The 25,292-nt window shown below is 51.0% G+C and overlaps 2 protein-coding genes across 4 annotated transcripts in view; both read left to right on the top strand.

Moving 5' to 3' along the window:
* Positions 1–25,292, top strand: part of HOXA3 (homeobox A3) — a 44,797-nt gene that overhangs the window by 16,842 nt on the left and 2,663 nt on the right. Inside the window, exons 3-5 of one of the 3 annotated variants that reach the window (XM_075558249.1) lie at positions 8,618–8,797; positions 13,026–13,119; positions 24,173–24,818. In XM_075558249.1, coding sequence (XP_075414364.1) covers positions 24,293–24,818 — 526 coding nt within the window. In that variant the 5' untranslated portion in view covers positions 8,618–8,797; positions 13,026–13,119; positions 24,173–24,292. Of the gene's footprint in view, positions 1–8,617; positions 8,798–12,025; positions 13,120–21,100; positions 24,819–25,292 lie in introns of those variants that run through there. The other 2 variants (XM_075558250.1, XM_075558251.1) reach the window with 2 other exon arrangements.
* HOXA4 (homeobox A4) lies at positions 4,957–7,158 on the top strand. The gene is made up of 2 exons (XM_075557569.1): positions 4,957–5,618; positions 6,154–7,158. The coding sequence occupies exons 1-2, from the start codon at positions 4,997–4,999 to the stop codon at positions 6,495–6,497; spliced, it is 966 nt and encodes a 321-aa protein (XP_075413684.1). The 5' UTR covers positions 4,957–4,996; the 3' UTR covers positions 6,498–7,158.

Here is a 25,292-nt window from a genome sequence, read left to right on the forward strand (position 1 = left end):
ACTTGGTCAAACACAGGTACTTCTTTCAAAATGTATTCTTCCCAATATTAAAAATTAGAGAATGCTTTCCCTGGATCCTACTGGAGGCCCGGGTTCTCAGAGTTGAGGCAGGGAGGAGAGGAAGGAGAAACCCTCTCAAAGGGGACAGCATTCTTGCTCCCCTCTTCCAAGGGAAAAATGTTGCTCAGTGCCTTCAAAGTGCCCCCTTTACTTGAGTTTTTTCCCCCTATTATCTGAATGCATGAGAAGTGCTGCAATCTGTAAGTGAATAACTGAATCACAGAGACTATGCCACTTGATCAGCAAGGTGAAGTCCACAAATTCCCTGGCACCCTGTAAAGTGGCCATGGCTCAGTGCCATTCTCCAGAAAATCCTTTAAAAAATACCTTTGGAATAAGAGCTAAGGGGACAGGAGGGACACCACTAAGCGTGAAGGCTGGCAGCGTGGGGGAAGAAAGAACAGTGGATTAAGGAAGCCCACTAGAACCACACCTTGTGTTGTGCAAGTTGCACTTGGAGAGCTAAACAATGCTTTATTTTTCATACAGATAGAATAGCTGTAAGTGTTGAGGACATTAAAATTTATTTTTCTGGGGCATGCAGCATTTCTTTTTCTATGCATTGACCTCTAAAGTGATCCATCTAGGAAAAGAGAGAGGAGAAATATATATATATATACATATATGTATATAAATATATACATATATGTTTTCCAAACACTGGAAATGAGATCATGCTACTGCTCAAAATGTAGGATGTTTAAGATCATCTCAGTGTCTTCTGGTTGGCTGGATTGAACAGTGCCAAGCCTGTTCAATGGCAAAGTAAACATTTCCCAAACACTGCCTTCATGGTAGCAATCAGGGTGCTTCCAATGTGCAATGTATAAAGTTTTCACTCTGGCCAAGAGCTTGAAGCCAAATGGGGGTTTGCCAGATGCGAATAGAAGAAAGGAGACAACTGTAGTGGTGGCTGGTTTAGCAGTGAAAACTGTTCACCATGGCCGAGCTAGGGAACTGGAGCAAGAGAGACCCTCCCTCTTACTCCCCACGACAATTCAGGGTGATTGCTGTGTTCCTGTATGTGTAAGTTAAACAAAAACGCATGCCATACCTTGGAAATACAGCTTCAATAATCACAGAGGCAGCCTGGAACATCTTTAAATGAAAGGAAAACAGAAAACGGTACCTGTGGAAGTTATTGCTTTAGAATGTGTACCTTTTTATTTGGAGATTTCCTAGCTTTAGGCCTCTCAGACAATCCTGGTCTAAACACATGTATAATATTGTAATGTAAATTTCAATCCTGGGCCTGGCTTGTGTTTGTTATTTTAAACTACTACAAGGAAATTGCCTCCAAACAATTAATTGGTTAGATGACTGATAAGTGTTGGCCTTATAAAATCCTTTGCCTATAGTGTAGGTGGGGTGAGCAGGGGGTGGGCAGTGGAATGCCCTCCAATGCCATCACCAGGCATTTTGAAAATTCAGCCATTCCCGTTTGTTCCAGAGAGCCGCTCTTGAGATAAACAGTCTGGGGGACTGGAGCTCTAAAGAACAAAGGACAAATACAGTCAATACATTCCATAACGTCTACATTTCCTTTGCTTTTCCCTCTCGGTTTTCCTGAGAAGTAGTGACCTGGGCAAAGCACCCTGCTCTCTAAAGACACTGTATAGACCTTTTAGAAGCGCAAAGTCCAAGGCCGAGGTGAACTTCAGGTCAGCGCGTCTAACAAATATGAAAATGTCGGCTGGTGAAGGGCGCGCCTTGTGATTTAACAAAGACTGTCAATGTGTAAGATTAATAAGAAACAAAATGCACACGGTGTCACTGTTCGGTCACTTTGAAACTTGGGACAGGGTTGCATTCAAGAGGGAAGGCTGTTCCAAATATATTCAAAATGATTCAAATCAGATTCAAACCAGGCTGCAAACGCTGCCTCCTCTTGCCCTCCCTCTCCCTCCGACTCCCTCCGCTCTCCTTCTCCATCTGGGATGCGAGGACATGATGAAAAGTTATTTCACTTAATGGGATTTTAAGAAAGCTTTTGTTGGGGAGATATGTTATTCCTGCATGTGGAAATGAGCAAATGTGCTTACTAGTTTCCCCAGCAAAGGATAACGCTTTCACCCCGCTTGGGACTGGAGCCAGTTGGTGTGCGAAGATTAGCACGCTACCTCTCTGCTCCATTTCTGAGCATCCCGTCTTTGCTCCATGAGATGCTGCTGGTAAACTTCAGTTCCTTTTTTAATTGGGTTAGTTTCTGTCTGGCATTACTTTGGTGTCTGGGGCCTTATGTTAAGGCAAGAGGTGTTTCTTAATGTTTTTCAAAAGGTTATTTGATTCGATGGAATGATGCTGTGGCTTGCAAAGGGAGACTGTAGAAGGATGAGAAAAGGTAGCGAGATTGTTTATTACAGCCATAAATCTTGCAGTAAAATGTCAAAATGTCGGTGTGTAAGATAACACTTGGTGGTCCTGGCTCCGTTTGTGTTTATGATAGGAACCACAAAGACAAGTTACAGGCCTTGGGGGATTCCGTATAAGCCCATCTTCCTAAAGTAATAGAACCACATGAAACGCAGGCGCAGTTTAACCCCTTTAGGTTAGCCATATACAAAACAGGGTCATAGGCTTGTTAACAGTTAAAAATAGAAACTCAGCAGGAGGTTCTGAGGACAAATGACAATGAATTTTGTATTTTAGTGTCTGTAAATAACACTAAGCAGACATAGTTCAGCCTTACTTCTCAAGGCCGATGACACCAGGAAGGCAAGATTTCCTTGTTGTGATTTTTCTCCCTCTGATGCTTAAAGTTATAGCCTAGATTTGTAATATATCATAAAACCGTGTATATGTTCACATAATTTATATATGTATTATTATTTTTCTTGCTGTGGAGAGAAACTGGTGTAGGCAGTAGCTGCAGGTTAGCTTCCCCCCATCCCCCAAATCTAGAGAGGGAATCTAAAGATTATACTCAGCGTTGATTTCTCTGCGGCTCAGATTTCATTAAAAATATTCTTTTTCCGGGTGCACCACATCAATGGACAGCAGTCTACAGGCACGCGTGCGCGCGCGCATACACACACACACACACACACACACAGTGCAAAACCTCTTTGTAGCACTTCAGGGTGATTCCAGTTAGAAAGCTAACATGATCCCTTTTTTAACCTCTTTTCTTAAATTAGTTTAAAGATTAGTCGCATATAATAGGCTTTATATGCCTAAGCATTAAATGACTATCCATCAAATGGATATATCCTAGCATTTAGTAACTCGTATGAGTAACTGATATAAATGAAGATAGGCTTGACACTCCTTTTGAAGTGTCTCCAGGCTTAGGCTATAACTTTCCTTGTCTGCAGTCCAGATTCAGTTGTGAGAAGGCAGTTTTATACTGCTCTTTAAAAAAATCAACCAAGGTGCACCAGCTGAAAAATTCGTGCTTTGCATGCCCATATGAAAGTATTTTTAGTATGATGATGATGCTAGTTTGCACTGCTTAAATCTGGGCTGTAAAGGATATAGGTGTACTTGTGACGCAGAAAAGGAAAATATCACAGCACAAATAAGGCATCAGTATTTACTTCAGAGATCAACATTAGGCGGAATTAATAAGTAATTTATTTGTTAATAATGACGTAATTAGTTTACCCATCAAATTTCAATTACTGAATGGCAGGCAACAGTTCCCTCTCTCCCCTTTCGGGCACTCCTGCTATCGTTAATATGCTAATTCAAAAATTATCGACTGTCCTGCAAGTAAACCTGGAGCCTGAGAATGCAGCAGCTAAAAGAGAAAACAAAAATCTTCATCTGTTAAGTCCTGCCAGCGACCAGGCTGCGCGCTGGGTGAAATCTGTCCTTGGCGCCTTGGGAGGTGGGTGGGTGGGATGGTTCTGAAATAGGAAGTTGTTGATGTCCAAGCTTGGTTTTGAAGAGGTTTGGAAATCCGTCCAGGGCCGCCCACCGTTGGGCCACCTTCGCTATCACAATGGCACACGAGGGTGTGTTAGCTTTCCTACCAACACCTCCATCAAATGGGATGCTGTTTAGTACGGCTCAACATTTTTAAACGGGAAAACTAAAACAAATGACAGGTTCTATTTTTAAAAGAAGAAAACGTGCCCAGCCGATCATATTGAAAAGGCCTCTCGTTTAATGACAGTGCCAATTTCTCTGGGCTGGGCACCCACCCACCGGTTTGGGGCTCCAGCGGGAGGGTGCAGGGGGAGATCCTAACACAGGAGCCCCCTGACGCAGGGCGCAGGGTGTTGGGAAGCGATGTGAGGGTAAAAAAACACAACAAACGATCTGTCAACCTTTTTCGTTTTATTCCTGGCCCAGGATCAATTCAGGATGGTTCCTTGGTGTGGGTACCTTTCCTGGAGCTGGCCTCGAACCTGGAGGGCGCCAAACAAAAAAGGGCTGGGGTCCGAGGTCAGTGTTGGGCCACGGCCAGTCGAAAGACTGCCCCACCGCCCCACCTCTGGCCTAGGCCAGGGTCCGGGTGAGCGGAGGGACCGTCCGGCCAGGCCGTCCAAGAAGACCTCCAGTCTGGGGGCCACTTCGAATTCCTAGCGATACTCAAAGTTGAGGGGCTGGGGCACCCAAATGCTTCTCCCTCCCACTGCCCCCGGGGCGATCAGCAGCATCTATCACCCGCCCGCGCGCTTCCTGATCCGGGTCCGCGCGCGCGGCGCGCCCATTGGCTGAGGCGGGGCACGTGGGCGCGGCTCTGGGCGCGCGCGGGGGCCCGTGAAGAGACGCGCGCGCCCGCGCGCGGGCGGGGAACAGCGGCGCGAACTTTGCCGGCGGCCTGAGGGGGAGGGGCGGGCGCTTGACAGCGTGTGGGGAGGGGGAGGGGGAGGGGAAGGGCTCAGAGGAAAGGGGGGGATGGGGAGCGAGGCAGGAGGGGGAGGGGCCTCTGCGAGCCCAGAAAAACGACAACGCGAGAAAAATTAGTATTTTTGCACTTCACAAATTAATGACCATGAGCTCGTTTTTGATAAACTCCAACTACATCGAGCCCAAGTTCCCTCCCTTCGAGGAGTACCCGCAGCCCGGCGGCCCGGGCGGCGGAGACGGCGGCCCGGGCGGGGGCCCCGACTACCAGCAGCCCTCGGCGCCCGCGGCCCAGCACCTGCCGCCGCCGCTGCAGCCCCAGCTCCCCCACGCGGGCGGCGGCCGCGAGCCCCCCGCCTCCTACTACGCGCCGCGGGCCGCCCGCGAACCCGCCTACTCCGCGGCCGCGCTCTACCCCGCGCCCGGGCCGGCCGACACCGCCTACCCCTACGGCTACCGCGGCGGGGCCAGCCCCGGGCGGCCGGCGCAGCCCGAGCAGCCCCCGGCGCACGGCAAGGGCCCGGGGCACAGCCTCCACGCCGGCCACGGCCACGGGCCGGGGCGCCAGCCCGCGCCGCCGCCGCCCCCGCACGCCCGCACGGCGCCCCCGGGGCCCCCGCGCCGCTGCGAGGCCGCCCCGGGCGCCCCGGCGGGGGGCAGCGCCCCCGCGTGCCCGCTGCTCCTGGCGGACAAGAGCGCGCCAGGCCTGAAGGGCAAGGAGCCCGTGGTGTACCCCTGGATGAAGAAGATCCACGTGAGCGCGGGTACGTGGCACCGCCGGAGGCCGGGGAGGGTGGGCCAGGCCGGGTTCGGGGGTCGTGGCGGGGGTCAGAAGGGAGAGGTGGAGGGGAGGGGAGCCCCCATCTGGCCCCGGCCACAGTGGAGTGTGAGTGTGTGCACTCCAGCCGCCTGATCCCAACGTGAGAACCCTTTTGTACCCAGGGTCCCTTTATCCGGAGATTTACGAGACGCCAAACTGTTAGGGCAGTAATTATAGCCCCCATAAATTTAATTGCCCTGGCAGAGGCTTCGGGCCATGTGTCTTTGAAGCTTTTCTTCAGCCCCAATGCCCAGCACCATTCTTTATAGCTCTCGGGTGTTTCCCGTTGTCAATAGCCTGTGAAACATTTTCTTTGCCTTTTTTATGTATCTTGCTGAACTTGGTGTCAGGTTATTATATAATGATGATGTCCAATTGCTCTTCCCCAACCCACCTTCTCTCTCCTCCTCTTCTCCCTCTCTTCTCTTCCACTCCCTCCTCCTGGGCCTCCTCCTCCCCGCTGGCTTCTGGGCGTCCAGTCAACCCCAGTTATAACGGAGGGGAACCCAAGCGCTCTCGAACCGCCTACACCCGGCAGCAGGTCCTGGAGCTGGAGAAGGAGTTCCACTTTAACCGCTACCTGACCCGGCGGCGCCGCATCGAGATCGCCCACACGCTCTGCTTGTCCGAACGCCAGGTCAAGATCTGGTTTCAGAATCGCAGAATGAAATGGAAGAAAGATCACAAACTGCCCAACACCAAGATGCGCTCCTCCAACTCGGCTTCGGCCCCAGCTGGACCCCCAGGGAAAGCACAGACTCAGAGCCCCCATGCCCATTCCCACCCAGGCGTCTCCACACCCATTTCTTCCTCCTCCATCTAGTCCTCTGAGGAGCTAAACCACTGTCTTCCTCTCAACTGCTTCTCTCCTGTCTTCTGTCCCTTTCCCCTCCCACTCTGCCCTGTCTGGACTATAACAGACAAGACACCAAAACCAAAACCCAATTTGGGGGGAAGCAACACAAAAATAGAAGATGTTATCCTGGTAAGAATGTGTTTTGGTTGCCATCCAAAAGAAGACAATTGGCCAGGATGCTGGCTGGTGGAACAATCTGCTGGCTTGAACAAGCTGCCAGCTTTGGGTACCCAAGAAGGACCACTGGGCATGAAATAACTCCGGAGATGACTGAAGGTAGTGCAACAGCGTGTATATTTGTTGCAAGCAAAAGAAAACAGATCCTTTCCCCACTGCACCCACGACCCTCTTCCCCATTCAGGCAGCTCATACAAGCTTGTATTGAACTGAATAAATGAGCAGACATGGTGGACCTCACAAGATTATTTAACTCAAAATGTATAGACCTTCTTGGTAGGTGTGACACATTAGTTTCCTTTCCTCACATTTATTTAAAATACTGTTATAGACATATAGTTGTCTTCTCCTGGGGCAGCAATCTCTTAGATGGGGGGGGGGCGGCAGGGGGATATATTTAGACCTATGTGCAACTGTACAAATTGTGATGTGGCTGTATAGGTTGCCATGTGCTACGAATAAACGGATTTTTAAAAACATTAAAAATGTAAAACACAGGTTTGTGTGTTTCCTAAGCTTCTTATTAAAAATAAAACAAAAATGTTCTCTGGATTGAGAAGGTTGACCTTACATGTAAAGGTTTTGTAGATGCCTTGAGTCATATTGGATTCTGACTGCTGTGTATGTGTGTGTGTGTGTGTCTTCAACTTGAGCTGAACTCTTGTCAAGCTTGACCCACTATGGGAAAAGTTCCAAAGGCTCTTGAGCAGTTGAGAGGGCTCCTCTTCTTCCCAAACTTGGCCAGGCTTTTAGGCTGGGCGTTTCTGTAAGGCATGGCAATGTGTCCTTCCCCGCAAAGCAATGAAAGATGAAACCGCGTAGTGCTGCGGGCCCAGGCGGTCCTGCAGCTGTTCTGCATACTGAACTCTGAGCACACTTGGAAAGAAGTGGTCCCTTTGGTATTGATTGCACCTTCATACTTAATCTGCTGGTTTCCCTGGAGATAAAAAGTAGTTTGTGCAAAGGGTTGAGATTGCTTGGCTGTTTGAAAGGTCCTCTTTACTAACTACAGCTTGGGGATTTTTGTTTGTTTGCTTGTTTCCCTCCCTCTCTCACACACTCTTTTCAAAGGGAAAGCTTATAAAATAAAGTGTATATTCCCAGCACACCCTCGAATGTTTCCTTCAAGGGAGAAAATACACAATGATGCCATGAAGTGCACCCCAATAGGCCTGGAAGAGCTTTCTGCTGGAAGAAAGCCAAACTTTGATCAAGGGTCTCTTTCCTCAAATGCCCCAGAATGTGTCCATTTAGTCCTAGAGCTCTAGAGTCCAAAGGCTGAAAATCAGAACCCACGTCTCAAATCTCTATGGCTTTAACATTTATTGGCTAACTTTTACTTGCTGTTCAGGGAAGGGAATTCCTTACAAAGAGACACGAAAAACCCAAACATACTAACCTCAGAATATCAGAAGCATCCCTGGTTCTGATATTTAAACAGAGTGCAGTTTTGATTCCTGCAATTTAGCAGAGATGGAGGCGAATGCTCACCTAGCGCTCAGATATCAGAGGGATTTTAAAACATACATCAAGGGCACAACACTCAACCAGTGATCAGGGCTGGTACCCTTCCCACCCCTGTAACAACAGGCAAGGGTGGTCAGCTCTTGATCTCAACAGACAGGGGCATCCATCTCTCAGGGCCCTCCATCTCTCCCTAAGAAAACTCAGGGATAAACAAATGCACACAGGCCTTCCCCAGGCAGGCCCAGCCTGGCATCAAGTGCATTTTATAAGGTGTGAACGGGTGCCAGGGATTTCTGGAGGCATTGCAACTGCTGCTGAAACTTATTAACCCTCCCCCCTACTATAGGCACTTGTAAAACGAAATTAAATCACGCTGAAAATAGCAATTTTCCCAGGAATCATTAATCACCTCATACAATAAATACTTCTTTGTAATTCAACAGCAATTCTGAAAGGCATTCTCTGGGAAAAGTCTGTGGAGGCGCGAGGGATCTTCTTGCAAATAATGTGGTCTCAGGCAAAGAGGCAGCATCTTGGCCGGCTGCTCAAACCAGGCCTAGATTCTCGATGGAAATTGAGTGTCGCGCTGCAAACCCTCAAATGGCAGGTGATCATCATTTCAGGTAAAGACTTTCATTTCTCCTTTGCGGGGAGGAGGGTGTTCCTTCATGCTGGGGACAGTTGATTGGGGGTAAAGAGAATATCATGCCTGCTGGGAACAAGTTCCTTTCCCTTGCTCGGGAACAAGAAAAGGTTGAGATAATTTCTCTAATATTCTAGGGTTTTTTAAAAATTGCATTTTTTGGCTTAGACTGTCTTGATTATTAATGTATGGGTGAATTTTGCAAAAATCAAAGTTACCCAAAATAATACAAATGATTATGGCATTTTCCAGTGTTGTGCCTGTTTCAGGCTTGGCCTTTAGGGGAACTTGTTAAAGGAGCTTACAAAACCCCACTTCTTAATACTTCAAAATCGTGCATGTCTGCCCTTTGCTAAGGCAACCATGAGAGTTCACAAAGAGGACAAATTTTCTATCTCATTAATTTTTTTTAGCAAGCCCTACGGCCCCCTCAAACCCTTGACCTTTAAAGACAGTATTTTGTGGGAGCTCTATAATTCTCCAACTAAACTGACCCTTGTAGTGCTCTCCTCTTCTTTCCCCTTCTCTCTTCCTCCAACACACACTCCTCAGCTTTGGTCGCTGATCCCAGTTCTGCAGACTGGAGATGAAAGTTTTGTCAATGTCTGAAATCAACCTAAATCGGATAGGAGACACTTTAATGGTCACAGTTTGAATTAAGCACTTAACACTCTCCCCCTTGAAGAAAAATGGCACTTTACAGGCGCTCTTCCCTAGTTTTGCTGAAATCTACGATATACCCGATGTTTTATTACAGTGGGAATTCAACTGTGACCGGCAGAGTAGAGTACTTAATACCCAGGATGGAGCTCATGGGAAGATTACCTAGATATATAGGGGATAAGAGGGCTGAGCTCTCTCACAATGGTTCTGACTTTATACATAGTTGTCTCAAGGTGTTCTCATTCTCTCCACCTCTCAGCCTTCCCAGCTACCTGCCCCCCAATTGAGGATGGATACCACTATCTCTCCGTTACCCTACTCGTTGCTTCTGTGTCCAGACTCTCCTGCTTCTCTCATCATGACCTTCCCTCCAGCAGTTTGAACATAAAACAGATCAGCAAACCTTTCCAATGGAATTATAGAAGCACCACCTCCATGCCCCCCACCAAATTAATGTAACCAACAGATATCTGCAGCTTCCTGTCTGAATTGTGGAGTCTGTGCAGGCAGTGGTCCCTGTACTGAACCCCTCCCCCAGGAACCCTGCTTCCCTGGCTCCCTGGCTGGGATCTTACTTTGAAGGACACAGCCTTTACCCTTCCCAACCACTGCTTCTGTTGGGCCTTCTCTGGACAACACCCTGGCCCAAGAAGAACTCATCATTGGGTCTCCTATCTCAAAGAATCTGGCAAGAGGAAGAGACCTGTGATCTATCTCCTAGGAGGGATTCTGCTCAGGAGGGCTGCTAGGCTGCTGTGAGGCCTTGGAGCCTGAAACCTCTGGCTTGGAACTTAAGTGTCTCTTCTTCTCGAGGCCCCAAAGGCCCTCTCCACCTCTGAAGCCAGTATCGCTGATTCTGGGGTTGATTCTTGGAGCCTAAAGAGCCCCTGGGATTGAAGACTGTCCCAGAAAAAAGAGATGGTGGCCCTTTTGGGTTCAGCCTTCTCCATTTACCAATTAGGGATCTAAAGCAGAAGAATGATTGCACCCCCGTGTTCTTGATCCGAGGAGTGTGTGGTTGCAGAAAAGTTTGGGTCTCACACTGGGCCCAGGTAGATGCACAGGCCATCTTTCCTTTTCAGAAACCTATTCTATCCACAACGGAGGTGTGTGTCTAGGCTTGCACTTGGCATGGCCCACCACAGGTGAGTGGTGGCTGGCACAGAAGGCTGATTTGCCACCAAAGTGGCCTGAGAGATTAGGATGCTCAGACAGATTTGACCACTTGCCTGGGAGAAAGGTGGTCTTTCTTCTCACTGCCCAGAGTGCGCACAGGCTGGAATGATTCCTCCAAACTTGAGCCACTCTCACCCAGGGTGCCAGTACTTTGCCCAGGCTGCTTGCAAGGGACCCTGGGGAGTGAGTAAAGACACAGGTGCCAAAAAGGAGCCCTGATAACTGCAGATAAAGGTGTGCCCCTGCTCCAGGGAGACATTGAAACGGTAATCTTCGGGGGTCACGTGACTCAGTAAATAATTAATGCGGATCGGCAGGAATGGATTAGAGTCATCAGGGCCTCACAAGGAATGAATCTCTCAGAAGTGAGACCCCCAACTTCTTATTTGATTTTCAAAAAACATATACTCTCAGGTTTCTCTCCAAAGGCTTTTAACTCTGGCAGGAAGGCAGGAGTCAGCCCTCTGCCTTGGAGGACGGTGCTGGCGGGACTTCCTTGGTTCTTGGGGCTCTGTCCATCACGGGGGTCTCTACACGGGCTAGGGAGCTTGCAGCTGCCGCAGAGGAAAACCACCGTGAGTTCTGGCTTGGATCTTCTGCGGTCACATCCCGGCATTGGTGATGAAGTGGGAAGGATGCGCAGACAGTTGGTAATGTTCTGATTTACACTGGGAAAGGCTGTGGCCATACCACAGGATGGGTACTCGGCTTTGTTCAATTTTCCTGGCGTCCATAAATCACCTGTGCCATGCGTGTGAGGGAGCAAGGCAAGCGCCCCGAGCACCGACAGAGGCCACAGTGGTGGTGGTGGCATTATTGGCAGAGGGAGAGACCTGGGCAACATCTCTCTCTCTGAAGCATTAGTCTGAACAATTTATGGGAAACAGCAGCCCTAGATATCCAACTCCAGGATAAGGAAATAGCAACAACAATAATGCCCATCATAATTACAGTATTCCTAAGCATCCCTGGAGGGAGGTGTGCAGTGGCAAAGCACCCCTTTCTGGGAGCCAAGTTGAGTAGCAGAGTGCAGGATGGCAGCCCCTCCTGGCTCAGGGCTCCCCTGTGGGAGCACAACAGGTCTGAACAAGAGAATGGACCTGGTATGGGATTCCCAGAGGAGGTTGCAGGTCAAGGTGTGGTGGGAGGGTAGTGGCTGGCTTATCACACTGGGTAGTGAGGGGAGGGGTTTGAAGTAGGGGTCAAGAGACTTGCCAGTTCTTTGGTGGCCCTACTTGGTGCTGCCAGCCAAATGGACTGCATAGCCATGGGGACAGAGAGGGCTGGCTTTGGGAAGGTTGGGGTGGGGAGATGTTGCCCAGGCCTGGGTGAAGAGGTAGCTTGGTGGGGGTTGGGGGTGAGCAGGGGTAGAGCTTTGGGAGCAAACAGCTCAGAGAATCCCAGCCAGGGAAAAGTTCTCCAGGGCTGAGTTTGGGAAAGGGGAAGGTTCTTGGCACCTTCCTCAATGTGTCTGTCCCCAGAAAGTAGGCTGACTACTTAGGGGATGGCCATTCACTGCGTAGAGGGCAGGAAGGTTGCAAATGTCCTCAGGGGGCGAAATTGCCACAGACTGAGGGCAGCAGCCAGGACCTGGAGCTGGGAAAGACTGGGCTGCTTGGGGATCCCAGAACAGCTATTGTTTGGCCACCAGGTCCGTCCTCGTGTCCAGCAGTCAGAGTTGGCCTGCTCCGTGGGCTTGGGCACTTCAGCAAGCCTGTCAGGCCACTGGGACCAAGAAATGGCATGTTCAGGGCTTAATTAACCAGAAGACAAAACCATCTAAGTGTGTGTGTGTGTGTGTGTGTGTGTGTGTGTGTGTGTGTGTGTTGGGGGAACAGCTCAGGCTCCGTCTGATTTCGCGCCAACAGAAATGAAGACTATTAGTGAGGTTTCAGGAGAGTCGGTGATTGAAAGCTCCCAGACAGGGCTTCCCTTTGTTAGCAAAAGAAAATAAAGCGGTGCATGCATTCACATCCCCCAAGTTGGGGTGCTGGGGAGCTCACTCAGTGGAGCTGGTGGTGCAGCAACGCTGCTGCCACCTTCTCATCACCCTTGGTCTCCTTTCCCTCCACCTTCCCTCTCTCACTGACCCACCCCTCAAAAAAGAAAGAACATAGGAGAGAGTGTGGGTGCGGAGATGGAGTATGTATTTATTTTACAAAAATAAATCACCATCTTCAGGCCATTTGTAGACTGGAACCTTTCGAGCAATGAGTGTGCCGCATGGACGAGCGCCCTGGCGACTCCTCCGTGTCCGCGTCACCCCGGGGGCCACCCTGGCGCCCGCGCCAAACGCGCATCCAACTCCGGCCCTCCGACTCCCTTCCTCTGCAGCTACTGTTCACCCTCTGCTGTTTATCTGTCCGCAGAGTGCCTGGACACCGGAAAAGGCGAGCCACTGACCGCCCCCCGCCCCCCGGAGTTGGGAGGCAATTCCTGGTTCTGATTTAAACGGCCTTGGAGGTAAGCTGTGTGTCAAAACTCTTAGCCGCGCGGAGTGAGCTTTGCACCGGGCTTCCTGGGATGCGTTTTACCTCCCGGGCTCCGGTAACTGCAACGAATTGAAAGAGGTCCGGGTCAATGTTTAACTTTGGAGGAGTTGTCCCGCTCCGTCCTCAGCTGCGGGGGTGGGGGGCCGCTCCGAGAATGTGGGGCTTCCGCTGCAGACAAAGGAAAGGTCCCCAAGCCGGCGGTGGCGGGATGCAGGAGGAACGTTTGCGGCGGCCAAAGGTAGGGTGGGTTGGCTGGTGAGCAGCCGCAGAGGTGTGTTTGTTTCTTCCTGCAAGCCCTGGACAAACCACTCCACCCGGCAGCCCGGCAAAGGCAAAGGCAAGGAGAGGCCACGGCGGCGGCCGCCGCCGCGTGGGCCGCTGCCCTTGTTGACAGCAGCGGTGCGGAGGCTGGTGTTTGGAAATGGTCGCCGGCTCAGTTCTTAGTTGAAGAAAATTGTCCTGCTCCCTTGCAGTCTCTCAGATTCTTTTGCTTTTTCCTGGGCACGCTTTGGCCAGGCCCTCGCAGGCAGCGGCTCTCGGTGGTTCACGGATTGCGATTGATGCGCCGATGCGCCGTTCTTCCTCCGCGAAAACAGGACGCTTCCTTTTTCCTGTTTGGAAGAAGGGAAAACGCTTTACAATTCTTTTCAAATTCTGACTTAATTTGTTCTCTTAGTTTGGGATGTAGGGAGGTAATTACTGTGGTTTATTACCTTGTAAAAGATCCATAAATTACGTGCCTCTTTAGGGGAGGGGGCTGCTGGAGGAGCTTTCAAAAGCTTGAAGAGCATATGAAGGAAGGGTTTTGCTTGGTTCTTTCAGGAATTACTGCTTTTTTAAAAAGTTTTAATTAAAAAATGAAAGGATATTGTTTTCTATTCCCTAGGCCTCAGTCTTTCTTAAATTTAGTTCTCCCAATAGCTATCAGATGGATAATTAATTGCAAGATGCTATTTAATTGTGTTCTGAAGCTGATGTGAAGTAAAATGAGTCATGGTAAAGTTGAGTTCCTTTCTCTGCTACTTTCTGTTTGTCTGGATCAAGTACAGATGGAGCATTTCAGGAACCTGAAAAGCAGTGTGCATGCTTGATGTGCACCTCTGCCAACAACAGAACTGTTGCTTGTTTACATGCCTGTAAGAGTGGGGCCATGTGTATAAAATGATATACCCATCCACTGTGTCTGGAGAACTTGGAGCATTTGTAATACAGTTGCACCCACAGGAAATATCTCATATTAAATAGTGATCTATCACCTCTACCAAAAGAAAAAAAGTGGGAAAAGAGAGCCTTACCTGATGCTGAGTAGGGAAAAAATATCACTAGAGTTCCCAAAGGGAAGAAAACATTAAGTGTATTTTTGATTGGGAAATCAGATTGTGATGTTTGAATACTGGTATATCTAATCTGCCGACAACTTTGCAAATATTGACCAAAGGTCTGTATCCTTAGTGGCCTGCTCCCTCCCAGGCTGGCCAACTTTCCCTCATTATGGCTCTGGTGGCCTCATCTGGAGGAGGCTGTAATTCAAGCTGGGATTGGGGAGTGAGTAGAAAAAGAAGGGGGGCTGGCAGCTGAGTTTCCTAGCCTGCTGGACCAGAGACTACAGCTGCTCTAGTCTTAGTCTCCGGAACTGGACTGAAAGAGACCCACAGCCTGAGACCCACAGGCTTGTTCCAGGAAAGTGGATTTCAGAGAGGCTGAAGGCGGAGGATGCTGAGCTGCTACTGGGCCAGGCAGGCCAGAGACCAGCTTGGCCCTGTCCAAGCTCGCTCTTAGGGAAGCACTGGAATTTCCTTTGACTTCCTCTGATTTCTCCCCTTCTCATCCCACCAAATCACCCCATCTTACCTCAGGTCGTTAATTGTTAAGCAGTAGCTGGAACATTAACTGGGCTGTAAGGAGAGGCTAGGAGGCTGCAGGCTGGAGCAGGGATGCAACTGGAGTTTTCTGGCGTTAAGGCATTTCTCTGAAGCAGTACCAATGACTTCCGTTGATTTATGACCTCCGGAGTTTTGGTTTGCTCCAGACTGTTCTGAGAGTTCTAAAGGCAGCTCTTTCTCATCTTTGGGTTGAAATCTTTGTAGAAACCAAGGGTGGGTACAGTTTGCTAGCAACTCAGCAATATTTTCAGGCCTTTTTCTGATGTATTTGGAGGCCACTATGAAGGACTTGGGAGGGGCGTGCAGAGTAGACCAGCGGACAGGAGAACAGGAGAGCGTTGTCACAGATCAGCCTTTGAGCCTGTTCCCTACCCTTCAAACTGGGGAAAGGCAGATAGGTTTTCACTGTGTTCTCACTTTCTAGCTGGACGCTGGCTGGAGGGGGTTGGTGGTGATGGTGGTGGTGGTGGTAGCTGTGACTTCAGGTCAAAGATGGGAAAGTTCATGAAGAGATCCTCTCCCAGCTATACCACAGACAGAACCTTAATGGAATACTGCCACCAGTTTAGGCCAGGCCTCATTTCCAAGTGGGAAGGTCTCCTCTTGTATTGCTCTTCTGATTTGGACACCCTCCAGACCAGGCCCCCTTCCTGAGGGGCTTACACTCTCACCAGGCCCCTTCTGTTCCCCGGCAGGGGAGGAGAGGAGGGAAGGATTCATGCACAACCTCCTGCAGCTGCTACAAGTGACTCTTCACACTTAGAGACACAGAGCCAGCTAAAGACCCACTCTAGAGAAACAAAAGAATATGACTGGGGGATCTCCCAAGCCTCAGAGTACTCCCAACATTGAGAAAGGAAAGCCTGAAAAGAGGAACTTTTTAGGTGGCTTGTGAGAGGGCAAAGTATTGAAATCTGAGGGCAAAGGTACCAAACAGAAGACAGGCATAGGGGAGGAACCTGTGGGCGAGGGGTGGCAGGTATGCTTATTGGTTTCAGCCAGGTCCCTCTGGCCCAGGGCTGGTCCAGTTCCCTTTCTGATGGTGGAAGGGGGTGGGTGGGTGGGAGCCTCTGGGGAAGGGGACAGACCACCTGCAAAGAAGGTCCTAGGTTAACTCAAGGGACGCCAGGGAAGGCTGATTTTCTCTCTCTCACAGAGACAATTAGATCATTTCCCCTTACATTTTTCATCATTAGAAACCTATAATTTCATGTATCACTCAGCTATGCATTGAGGAAATGCGTAAGCACAGGTTTAGCCAGGGGCCTCGGTGTCCCTCTAGACTTTGCAGAATCCTGACCCACCACTCTGGAGCCAAGCACATCCTGCCCAGTGGGCTCCCATCCACCCAAAGCAACTGGACTTGAAGGAGGTTCTTTAACCTTTTGTCAGGTAATTATTGGCCTTTTTGGTTTCTCCAGCGGCTGGAGTGTCTAGCGGGGGTGTTAGCAAACTCCAGACAATGGCAGCCTGTGCGGGAGGCCCCAGGCCTGGCCAGTCCTTACTGGATGGCTTTTCAACCAGTCCCTGGGCCTGCCTTTCTGATGCTGGGGTCAGCCGTCCTGAGGCAAGTAGGGCGCTGGCCTGTGTGGGATTCAGCTGCTTCCCCGGTGGGGTGGGCGTCCCTAAGGAAAGTTCTGTGGACTCTGAGCCTACAGACAGCATTGCTGCTCCCTTGTGTAAAGAAATATCAGGGGAGATACAAGGCCTGGGGAAGTGGAGGAGGGGAGCAGGAGAGGCCCCCCAGCTTCTCACTGCCTAAGACAAAACTCTTCCCGGTTGCTAGTCAAGGTCCCCTATCACCCCTCCCCCAAAGCTAAATGTTGTGCTTGGAAATGTAGTTCCTTCAGTGACTCCCCATTTCAAATAAAAGGATTTAAGTTGACGTATGACCACGTGAGCACATAATACAGCGCATTATTGTGGCATTTGGAGCGGAGACCCACCCGGGCGGGCTTCACTGGTGATTACGTTTTTCTAGACTCCGTACGGAGTGAGCGCCTCCCCCACCCCACCCCTCTGCCGTCCCCTTCTCACAGAGCGCAGCTTTCGGCTTTCGCGTGGCTGCCAGTTTTCGGTGCTCATGGAGCGGTACTGGGCGAGCTAGCTGACGGGACGAGAGGCTACTCCAGGAGGATGGGATTTATTTTCAGGTATTTCCGCTGATTGTTCATATCTAGAATGAGTTATGGCTGTGAGCGACAAAGGTCAGGCGAGGAGACCCAGGCTTGCGGACAGGACCCTCCACCTCGCTCTTCCTTTGTTTCTCATTTGAAACCTTTGAGAGATCCCTGGCAGCGCCTCAGATGCCCCGATAAATTCCCTAAAAAGTGTTGGGAGGCATAAAGGAGAGGCACTTGGGGTGACTAGGTGGGCCCCTCCGGCGTGGGGGGTGGCTTTGGCCCCTGCAGCTGGGAAAGGCTGGAGTTCCAGGAACTGAGCCACAGGCGCAGGATGGGTGACAAGGGGAAGCTCTCCCCATTGGTGCTGTTTGCTAACTGGGGGAGAGAGGTGGGGGGAACAGTTGACCCGGATAGTCCGAGAAACTGGGAGAAGGAAATCGATGTGTGTGTAGATGCGCTGCCATATTATTGATGATGCTTGGGGCTACTTTGCAGGGTTCACTTGCCCATCGGTCGGCAGAACCCAGGGAGTGCATGCCATGCCGAGGGCGGCCCATTGTTTCTGTGCGCCAAAGCATGGTCTGCCCAGGGAAGGCCTGAGAAGGGCCATACTCGGTGGTGGTGGTGGTGGTGGTGATTATTCTAACCCTAACCCTAAGGAGACTGGAGGACCCAGAGCAAGCAGCCTGGCTGGGAGGCTCTCCGGCTTATGGACGCCCGTCCTGCAGCCCCTTCCAATCGCCCGGGAGAGGTCAGGACCCTTGGGTGATCCTGGGCTGAAGTCCAGAGGCAGGTTCATAGGAGAGGGACCACACTTCTCTGGATTCAAAGCTTCTGAAATGGCACTGCAGCCAGGTTGGAGGCAGATAGGAATGAAATCGCCTGCCTCCAAGTGACTCAGAAAGCCGAGATAATTGGGCTTTGGGGACCCCCGTACCACTGGATGTCCCAGAGATGATAGGGAAAGCTCTGCTTTCCTTCGTACCTTGGATCAGGGGGAGGGGCGAATGGGTGCCTTTAAGGAGTCAGCAACCTGGTTTGTTCTTTTCTTTTAAATCTTATTTTCAACTGTATGTATTGGGAGGAGGGGATCAAATTGGGCTTCCCCTTCTGGAGTGGGATTTGCTTCAGGAGAACGAAGGGGCCAGTTACACCCTCCCGCATGTCAGCCTCTGCTCAGGCAACCCTATTTAAGTGAGGCAGTTTCAAGTGCTCTAAAACACCCCTTGGAAATAAAATGTAAGCTTTAATTGCTGTTCAATTACTTGTCAGCATTTCATATGATTTATGACCCAGTTCGGGCGCATTTTTGACCCAGTTAAAGACTCATAAATAATATAGTTTCGCTAGAAAGAATGAGAGAGGGAATAGAGGATTGTTAGAGGTATCTTTTTATTGTCGCTTTAGTGCCGGCAAGCAGAATAAATATCTAGCGCTGAACTCTGTAGCTGGTTCTGTAGCAAAGCTTGCACCAGGAGAAATCAAACGCTTTTTTGGGCCCGCTTCTCTTTTGGTTGTTGTTCTCTAAAAAGCACAGAATGGAGGTGGTGTTTTCTCTCAGAGAAGAGCCGGGCTGGCTAGTTTCTACCCGCAAAACGCCAGCCTCGCCCTCACAAGCCAGCAAGGGTTCCACAAAAATGTCCTCCCGTCCTGGGAGTTTGGTGGCTCTTGGCAAGAGCGAGGATTCCTCACCTTCCTCGTGGCCTACACATAGTGGTGGAGCCCCCAGGCCCTCTTCAGACATGCTCAAGGGAGACCCCATGAAGACTAGAGAGGCGGCATCTCCGCACAGGCACTGCCTTCTAGAGCGGACAGTATTTTCTTCCAATCCCTAAATCGCGAGAAATCGGGGAGGGCAGCGATCTGAGGGGTTAGAACGCCAAAAGATCCATCTGCTCAGTACAGATGCGTTGTTGGTGGAGCTGGGAGGGCGGCTGCGGGATGTGCTCAGAAATGGATCGGCGGCAGCGGCGGGTAGTTTCTAAGCGGCGAAAATCAACAAGCGGTATTTTCTCTTACAAAACAACAACCAGAGCAAAACAAAACAACAGAACGCCTCCAGCCATTTCAAAATCTAAAAAATATCACCTGGCCTGAGCTTCCTCCAAAGCGAGCCTCTTGACCGGTAGCAGAGAGGTCGGAGGCCGGGCCGCCAGGTGTCTGGGTGCGAAGATGCCTGTCCCTCCGTTCGCGGTGGCGCGGCGCAGAAGCCACCGAGCAAGCGCGCACTGCTGTGCAGCTTAGGCCCCAAGGCCCAGCTCTGGCTTCCAGCTCCTGGCTGCCGGTCTAGTTCCCGCATTTTGCCGATCTGGTCTCAAAGGGCGCTGAAGGAAAAGCGGGCTCCCCAGCCCTAGCTCCGGAGCCCTGGGGTCCCTTCCTGGGCAGGTTCTCATGGGGGCGAGCTGGCCTTCCCTGCAGCTGGTTTAGGAGAGAAGGCGGCGACAGTCGCGTCAGCAGTTTAAGGAGAAAGTGAGGGTTGATTATTGACCCACGCCTTCTTTCTTCAAATGCCACATCCTACCGGGCGCCGGGTTTGAAGAGAAAATGCCGACGAGCGATTCTAGCCTCCTACGCGCTGCCGGTTCCTCTTTCATGTTGCGCTCCGCAATATGCCATAAGGAGCAAGTGTTTGCTGTTTTGTGCTCTGTTTACAGCTTTGGGGCTTCGAGTCATAAATCTTGCCCAGCCATAAATGACAAAAACCATTGGTATGCATGAGGCCACCCTGGCCCGGAGTGCTTTTTGATTTCTCCCTTTTCCCCTGGCTTTGTTTTTGCTTTAAGGTGACACTTTGGCTCCCTGACAGTTTAAACATACTACTTATATTTTTAACACCTTCCTTTGAGAAGGGCCGCCAGTTGACGCCTTGGAATTGCAAGAAAGCTCCATTTCTCTCTCTGCCACATACACACACCACCACTCCTTGCAGGGTTCTCTTGTGAGCCTACTTGGGGCCAGAGGTGAGAGGGGTTTGGGAAGGAGAAACACCATATTCCTTAACGTTCTGGAGATGTTACTGAGTATACTGAGGCCTTTCCTCTACTGAGCTCAGGGCCACTTTACCCCAGTAATTAGGCAAGAAAGCATCATGGGGTCAGAACACTGTGTGTAAGCTGCTTGTGTGTGCTGTGAAATGGGTATGTGGTGGGCTAAAGACCCAAGTCTTAGGCACCCTGGGGTCCACCTGTGCCTGGAGCATCCCATCCTATTGCCCAGCCTGGGTGCATTTCCCGGAACCATCTCTTTACTGGCTGCTACAGTTTCAATGATTTATTGTGAAAATATAACCAAAGGTATAGCCCAGGCTGGCTCCTGGGGGAGGTCTATGGAGAAAGAAGGCGCTACCCTCTTCCCCCCCTCCCCTTTGGCTTTGGGGTACCTGGAGGGGGAGGGCTGCCCCTAAGTTAAAAGCCCCAAGTCTGGAGAACTTCCTCCTTTCTCGTGGCACTTTAGGCCCACAACCCAAGATGCCCAGTGAAGCGGGTTCTTCGGTTTTCAAACAGATCCCTAAGAAATCGAGCCCTGCAAGAGAGCCCCTTTGTGAGAGCCGTTTGTCCTCATTAGCATAATTTTCCTGGACTTTAGTGACGCCTAGGAGCGAGGAAAGGGAGGGCGCTGGGGGGGGGGGGAAGCTGCCCTCCTCCTGCTGCCGCTGCGCTCCCCCCTCGCTCCTGTTCCTCCCCTTGCCTCAGCCCCCATCCCCCACAACGGCCCGCGCTTCCCCGGCTGCCGAGGCCTCCCCGCCCGCCCCTAGCACCCCCCACTGCATCCCCAGACCAGACGCGGCCCCGCGCGTAATATTCATAAGAAACATACCCAAGTCGGTGCCACTAGCGCCGGCAGAGCCCCGCGCTGTGCTAGCGCTTATCTCTGGGCCACGGCTGCTGCCCTCGGGAAGGGCAGGGGCGGGGGTGTGGGGGAAGGGTGGGTGGGTGGGAAGGGGGGGCTCCAAGCCGCCCCAGTCCGCCCTGGGCAAGCCGTGCCGGAGCAGCTAGGCGGCCACGCTCTGCGCGGCGACGTCTGGGCCTCGGGGTCTCCCTCCCGACTGCAGTCTCGGCTGATGCTGAGGGTCGGTGACCATCCCGCACCGAGGGGACCCGGCTGGGCCTCTGAGCCGGGCCGGGGCTGGGGCCGGAGCCGGAATCTGCGCTCGCGGCGCTCCTCAGAAGTTAAGGTAAGCAGGGCCACAACCGGCCGCTCTGGGCGCTGAATGGCGGAGTTTATGTCTTGGTGATTTATGGCTGCAGACTTAAATCTCGGTTCAAGAAGAGTTCACAAGCCGGAGCTTCCTTCCCGGCAGTGACTGATACCCTTACACTTCGAGTTCAGGCCGCTTTCCCATCCCCGCCCCCACCTCTGCCCTCTCCCCTAGCCCAGCCTCAACTTTTCTGGGTGGGGAGGCAGAGAAGGGTGGGCCAGGGGTCCCGGGGGCTCTTTACCCAGCGTGACTCCTCCGACTCCCCGGGTGAGGGCAGGTTGAGGGAAGGGAGGGGATGGAAAGAGGGAGCGTTTATCTGAAGGAAGGAGGTTGCATTTGAGTAGATTTTAGAGAGAGACAATAGGACTTGCTTCCTGCACTCAATTTAGCCTCATCAACCCTCTGTTGACTCTTGTTTCTGGGGCGTATTGTCCAGAAACTGATCTTTGTGGAGAAATACTCCCCCCACCCCAAGACCTGGCCTGAGGGGGGTGGGGGTCCAAAGCAAAGTTCCCTGGCTGGCAAATCTCCAACTTCTTTACTAGGTTACAAACTTTGGGGGTGGGTTGAGGGAGGTTTTGTGTGTGTGTATGTGTCCAAAGTGGCTGTTTGCTGACCTCAAACAATAGGGAGGACTTTGATGGGAGCTCAGAGGTGAAGTCATGTTTTAAGTTTATGGGAGCCATTATACACTTGGGTTTTTAAACATAGATTTCTTATTTCACAAAACAATGCATAACTTACTTGATGAAAAGTCTTCAGTTAAGTAAACAGCAGGCCAGTGGAGCTACTGATAGTGGATTAGCAAGTCACTTGAAATATTGCACATTCAAAATCAACTTAATTTTGTTTTATCTAATATCTTGCTGTTCAAGTATCTGGAGTAATTTTCTTAACCTGATGTTTTATTTTACACAAGCATGGTACTTAGGAAATGTATACACTGGCAGGCAGTAACCATATAACCATATGTAAGAAGAATGGTTTGCAGGTGAGAGAGGAAGAAAATGAGACATTACCTTGATATTCAGTTGAAATTTTTTGTTTTGTCCTTTATTTCCTTCACTCATGGTACCTATAACTCTCTAATTCCAAAAGAGAAACAATATCCCAGGAATCAGGAAAATGCATGCTTACTTGGGTGCTGTAATTGAGGTTCTGGAAAATTAATGGTGCTTATGTCTCACATGTAGGTCAGATTGTTGGTTTAATAATGAAATCCAAAGGAATCCATTATTTTAAACAAGATTATAATAATCTCTTGGTAGATGTTTATCACATTGCTGTTTTCTTAGTTAACAAAGTATCTGCTGTTCCCTGGAAAACCCAAATAACTGCAATTCAAATACATAGAGTTGGGGACATGAAGTGTAAACTGTTAAACTGTTTTCTTCTGCAACTTGCCATTATAATTGTTTTGGATGGCCACAGGGACAAACATTCTGAAACAGGGAGTGTGTGTGTGTGTGTGTGTGTGTGTGAGAGAGAGAGAGAGAGAGAGAGAGAGAGAGAGAGAGAGAGAGAGACTATATAGAACCCACAAGGAACTTTTCAGAGTTGAGAACTAGATGTTGATCACACAAAGGTTGAGAAAGAATAAAGAAAACAGATTTCACTCCTGCAAACTTGAGATCTAAATAAAAGCAGGTTGAGACAGCTTCCAATTGCTTTTTTGAATTATTAGGGCTACCCTTTACTTGCCATTTCTGAATTGGGAAAATAGGCCAAGTTAACAAATAACAATAACAACACAGACAAAGATCAGGGAACTCTGACAGGATTTTATGGCTGGTGCGTCCATCCCTCGTCCGGGGCCAAATGACCCCCATACATCAAATTACACAGCACTTTCTAAGACAGAACCTATTATCATGAAGTTGGGAGGAGAGTTCAAGCCGTGGTCATGGAGATGAACGCTGGTTTTTCAGGTTCCTGGTGGGTTGTTTTTTCTCTCTAATCCATCATGTTTTAACAGGTAGAATTTGATAGTTGCCCTGAATAACAGCACCTCAGAAAATCCAAGACAGACTCTGTAACTGGGGGAGAGAGGTGATGGTCGCTTCCTGGGACTGGCTTCAGTGAGAGGTGTGAAGACCCACTGGCTCCCACTTTGAGCTGGGATTTGCTGGAGGGGATATTGTCACAGATGCTCCTACACATACCCAATCCAAAGTTCTCTCCCCCCTTCCTTGGCCACAGGGGCTCCTTTAGAGGAGGTGGGCTATATCCCCCTGGCAAAACTGGGCTTCTGAAACCCAGCAGGGTCAGGGAGGGAAACTAGAGAGCAAGGTTTTGTGCAAACTTCGCTTGAGGGCAGAAAGGTCCCAGAAGAGTCTGTGTGAGAAGACGCCCCACCTCAGGACTCTCTTGGCAAATCAAAGACCTGAAGAAGGGATTGGAGAAAATTTTGTGTCATCCCAAGTCTCCCCTTAGCTTCCTTGAGGGCCCTCCCCCAGATCCCCAGGAGGGATGGTACAGACACCCCTTGTGCATTCTCCCTGAAAAGAAGGACCCCAGCCCAGTCCCACCCCAGTCTGTAGGACCTCGGACCCCGAGGCCCCTGAGGCCCCGTTTCCATCCCTCACTCATTCTCCTCTTTGCCCGGAAAACCCCCCAACTCCAGACGCAAGTTAAGCAAATATTTGTAGCTGCCAGTAAATTCCAGCGGCTTTTTATAGCGCGGCTCCCTGCGCCCGGGGCCAAGTCGTGCTGCTAAATATTGCTGACCACTTTTTCTTTTATGGCTTTCATGTCACTTAGCTATTGAGAGTAAGATGGATTTGCGCCGAGCCCTTACCGCGCTGCGCTTCTCGCCCCTAGGTCTGCGCGGGGCGGCCATTGGCGGCGGAGCGTCACGTGACCGCGGGGGCGTGCCAATGTGCGCCCTCACGGGTGTCAAGCCCCTGTCAGAGTGTGCGATCGAGATCGTGAAACAGCGCGATGCAAAAAGCGACCTACTACGACAGCTCGGCGATCTACGGTGGCTACCCCTACCAGGCCGCCAATGGGTTCGCTTATAATGCCAGCCAGCAGCCGTACCCTGCGTCTGCGGCTCTGGGCGCCGACGGCGAGTACCACCGACCCGCCTGCTCGCTCCAGTCGCCTTCCAGCGCTGGGGGCCACCCCAAGGCGCATGAGCTGAGCGAAGCGTGTCTGCGCACCCTGAGTGGCCCGCCCAGCCAGCCCCCAGGCCTGGGCGAGCCGCCCCTACCCCCTCCGCCGGCACAGGCCGCGCCCCCTGCCCCCCAGCCGCCGCAGCCCCCTCCACAGCCCCCTGCGCCAGTCCCCGCTGCCCCTCCACCCCCCTCTTCGGTCTCCCCACCTCAGAATGGCAGCAGTAACCCTGCCCCCGCCAGCGCGGCCAAGAGTCCCCTGCTCAACTCGCCCACTGTGGCCAAACAAATCTTCCCCTGGATGAAAGAGTCCCGGCAAAATACAAAGCAGAAAACCAGCGGCTCCAGCTCAGGTAAAGGGGTGCCTTCTGGAGGAGGGTCCCTTGGCCTGGACCTCTCCTCTCAGGGCCACCCAGCCACAGCATGGTCTGGGCAAGCTGGAGTGTTTCTGGGAAGGCACTGCCCCTCACCCCCTGCCCCATTGGGCCTTCCTACCCTGCTCCCCAAGTTTTCCAGAATCTTTGCAATTAGGGAGGTGATAGAACGGTGTGCCAGGAAATCCAGAAAGGGGCCTGATTGGGGGGGGGGTCGTCTCTCTGGACCTCTCCAAGGGCAAGTGAGGCCTAGTAAGCTTGGGACTCCCTCTCCTTGGACTTTTGAGTTAGACCTCAGGAGAGCCAGCTTGAGTTTTACTGCCTTTTAAAGTTGATTTTAAACATAGCTCCTGGATTTGTAAGACCTCAACTCCCTCTCCGTACTGAAGTGGGGCAGAATTAAAGACGGGCTAATCACTCTCAGAATTGGTGTTTAGCCTCTACGTCGAGCTT

Source organism: Tenrec ecaudatus, chromosome 9 (genome assembly GCF_050624435.1).
Source record: "Tenrec ecaudatus isolate mTenEca1 chromosome 9, mTenEca1.hap1, whole genome shotgun sequence".
NCBI classification, from domain to species: Eukaryota; Metazoa; Chordata; class Mammalia; order Afrosoricida; family Tenrecidae; genus Tenrec; species Tenrec ecaudatus.

What these genes read in the sequence shown, in the direction of transcription:
- HOXA4 (XM_075557569.1), top strand. Translation starts at nt 4,997, where the DNA reads ATGACCATGAGCTCGTTTTTGATAAACTCCAACTACATCGAGCCCAAG. An exon ending in GAAGATCCACGTGAGCGCGG is followed by an intron (nt 5,619 to 6,153) that starts GTACGTGGCACC and finishes CTGGGCGTCCAG; the next exon opens with TCAACCCCAGTTATAACGGA.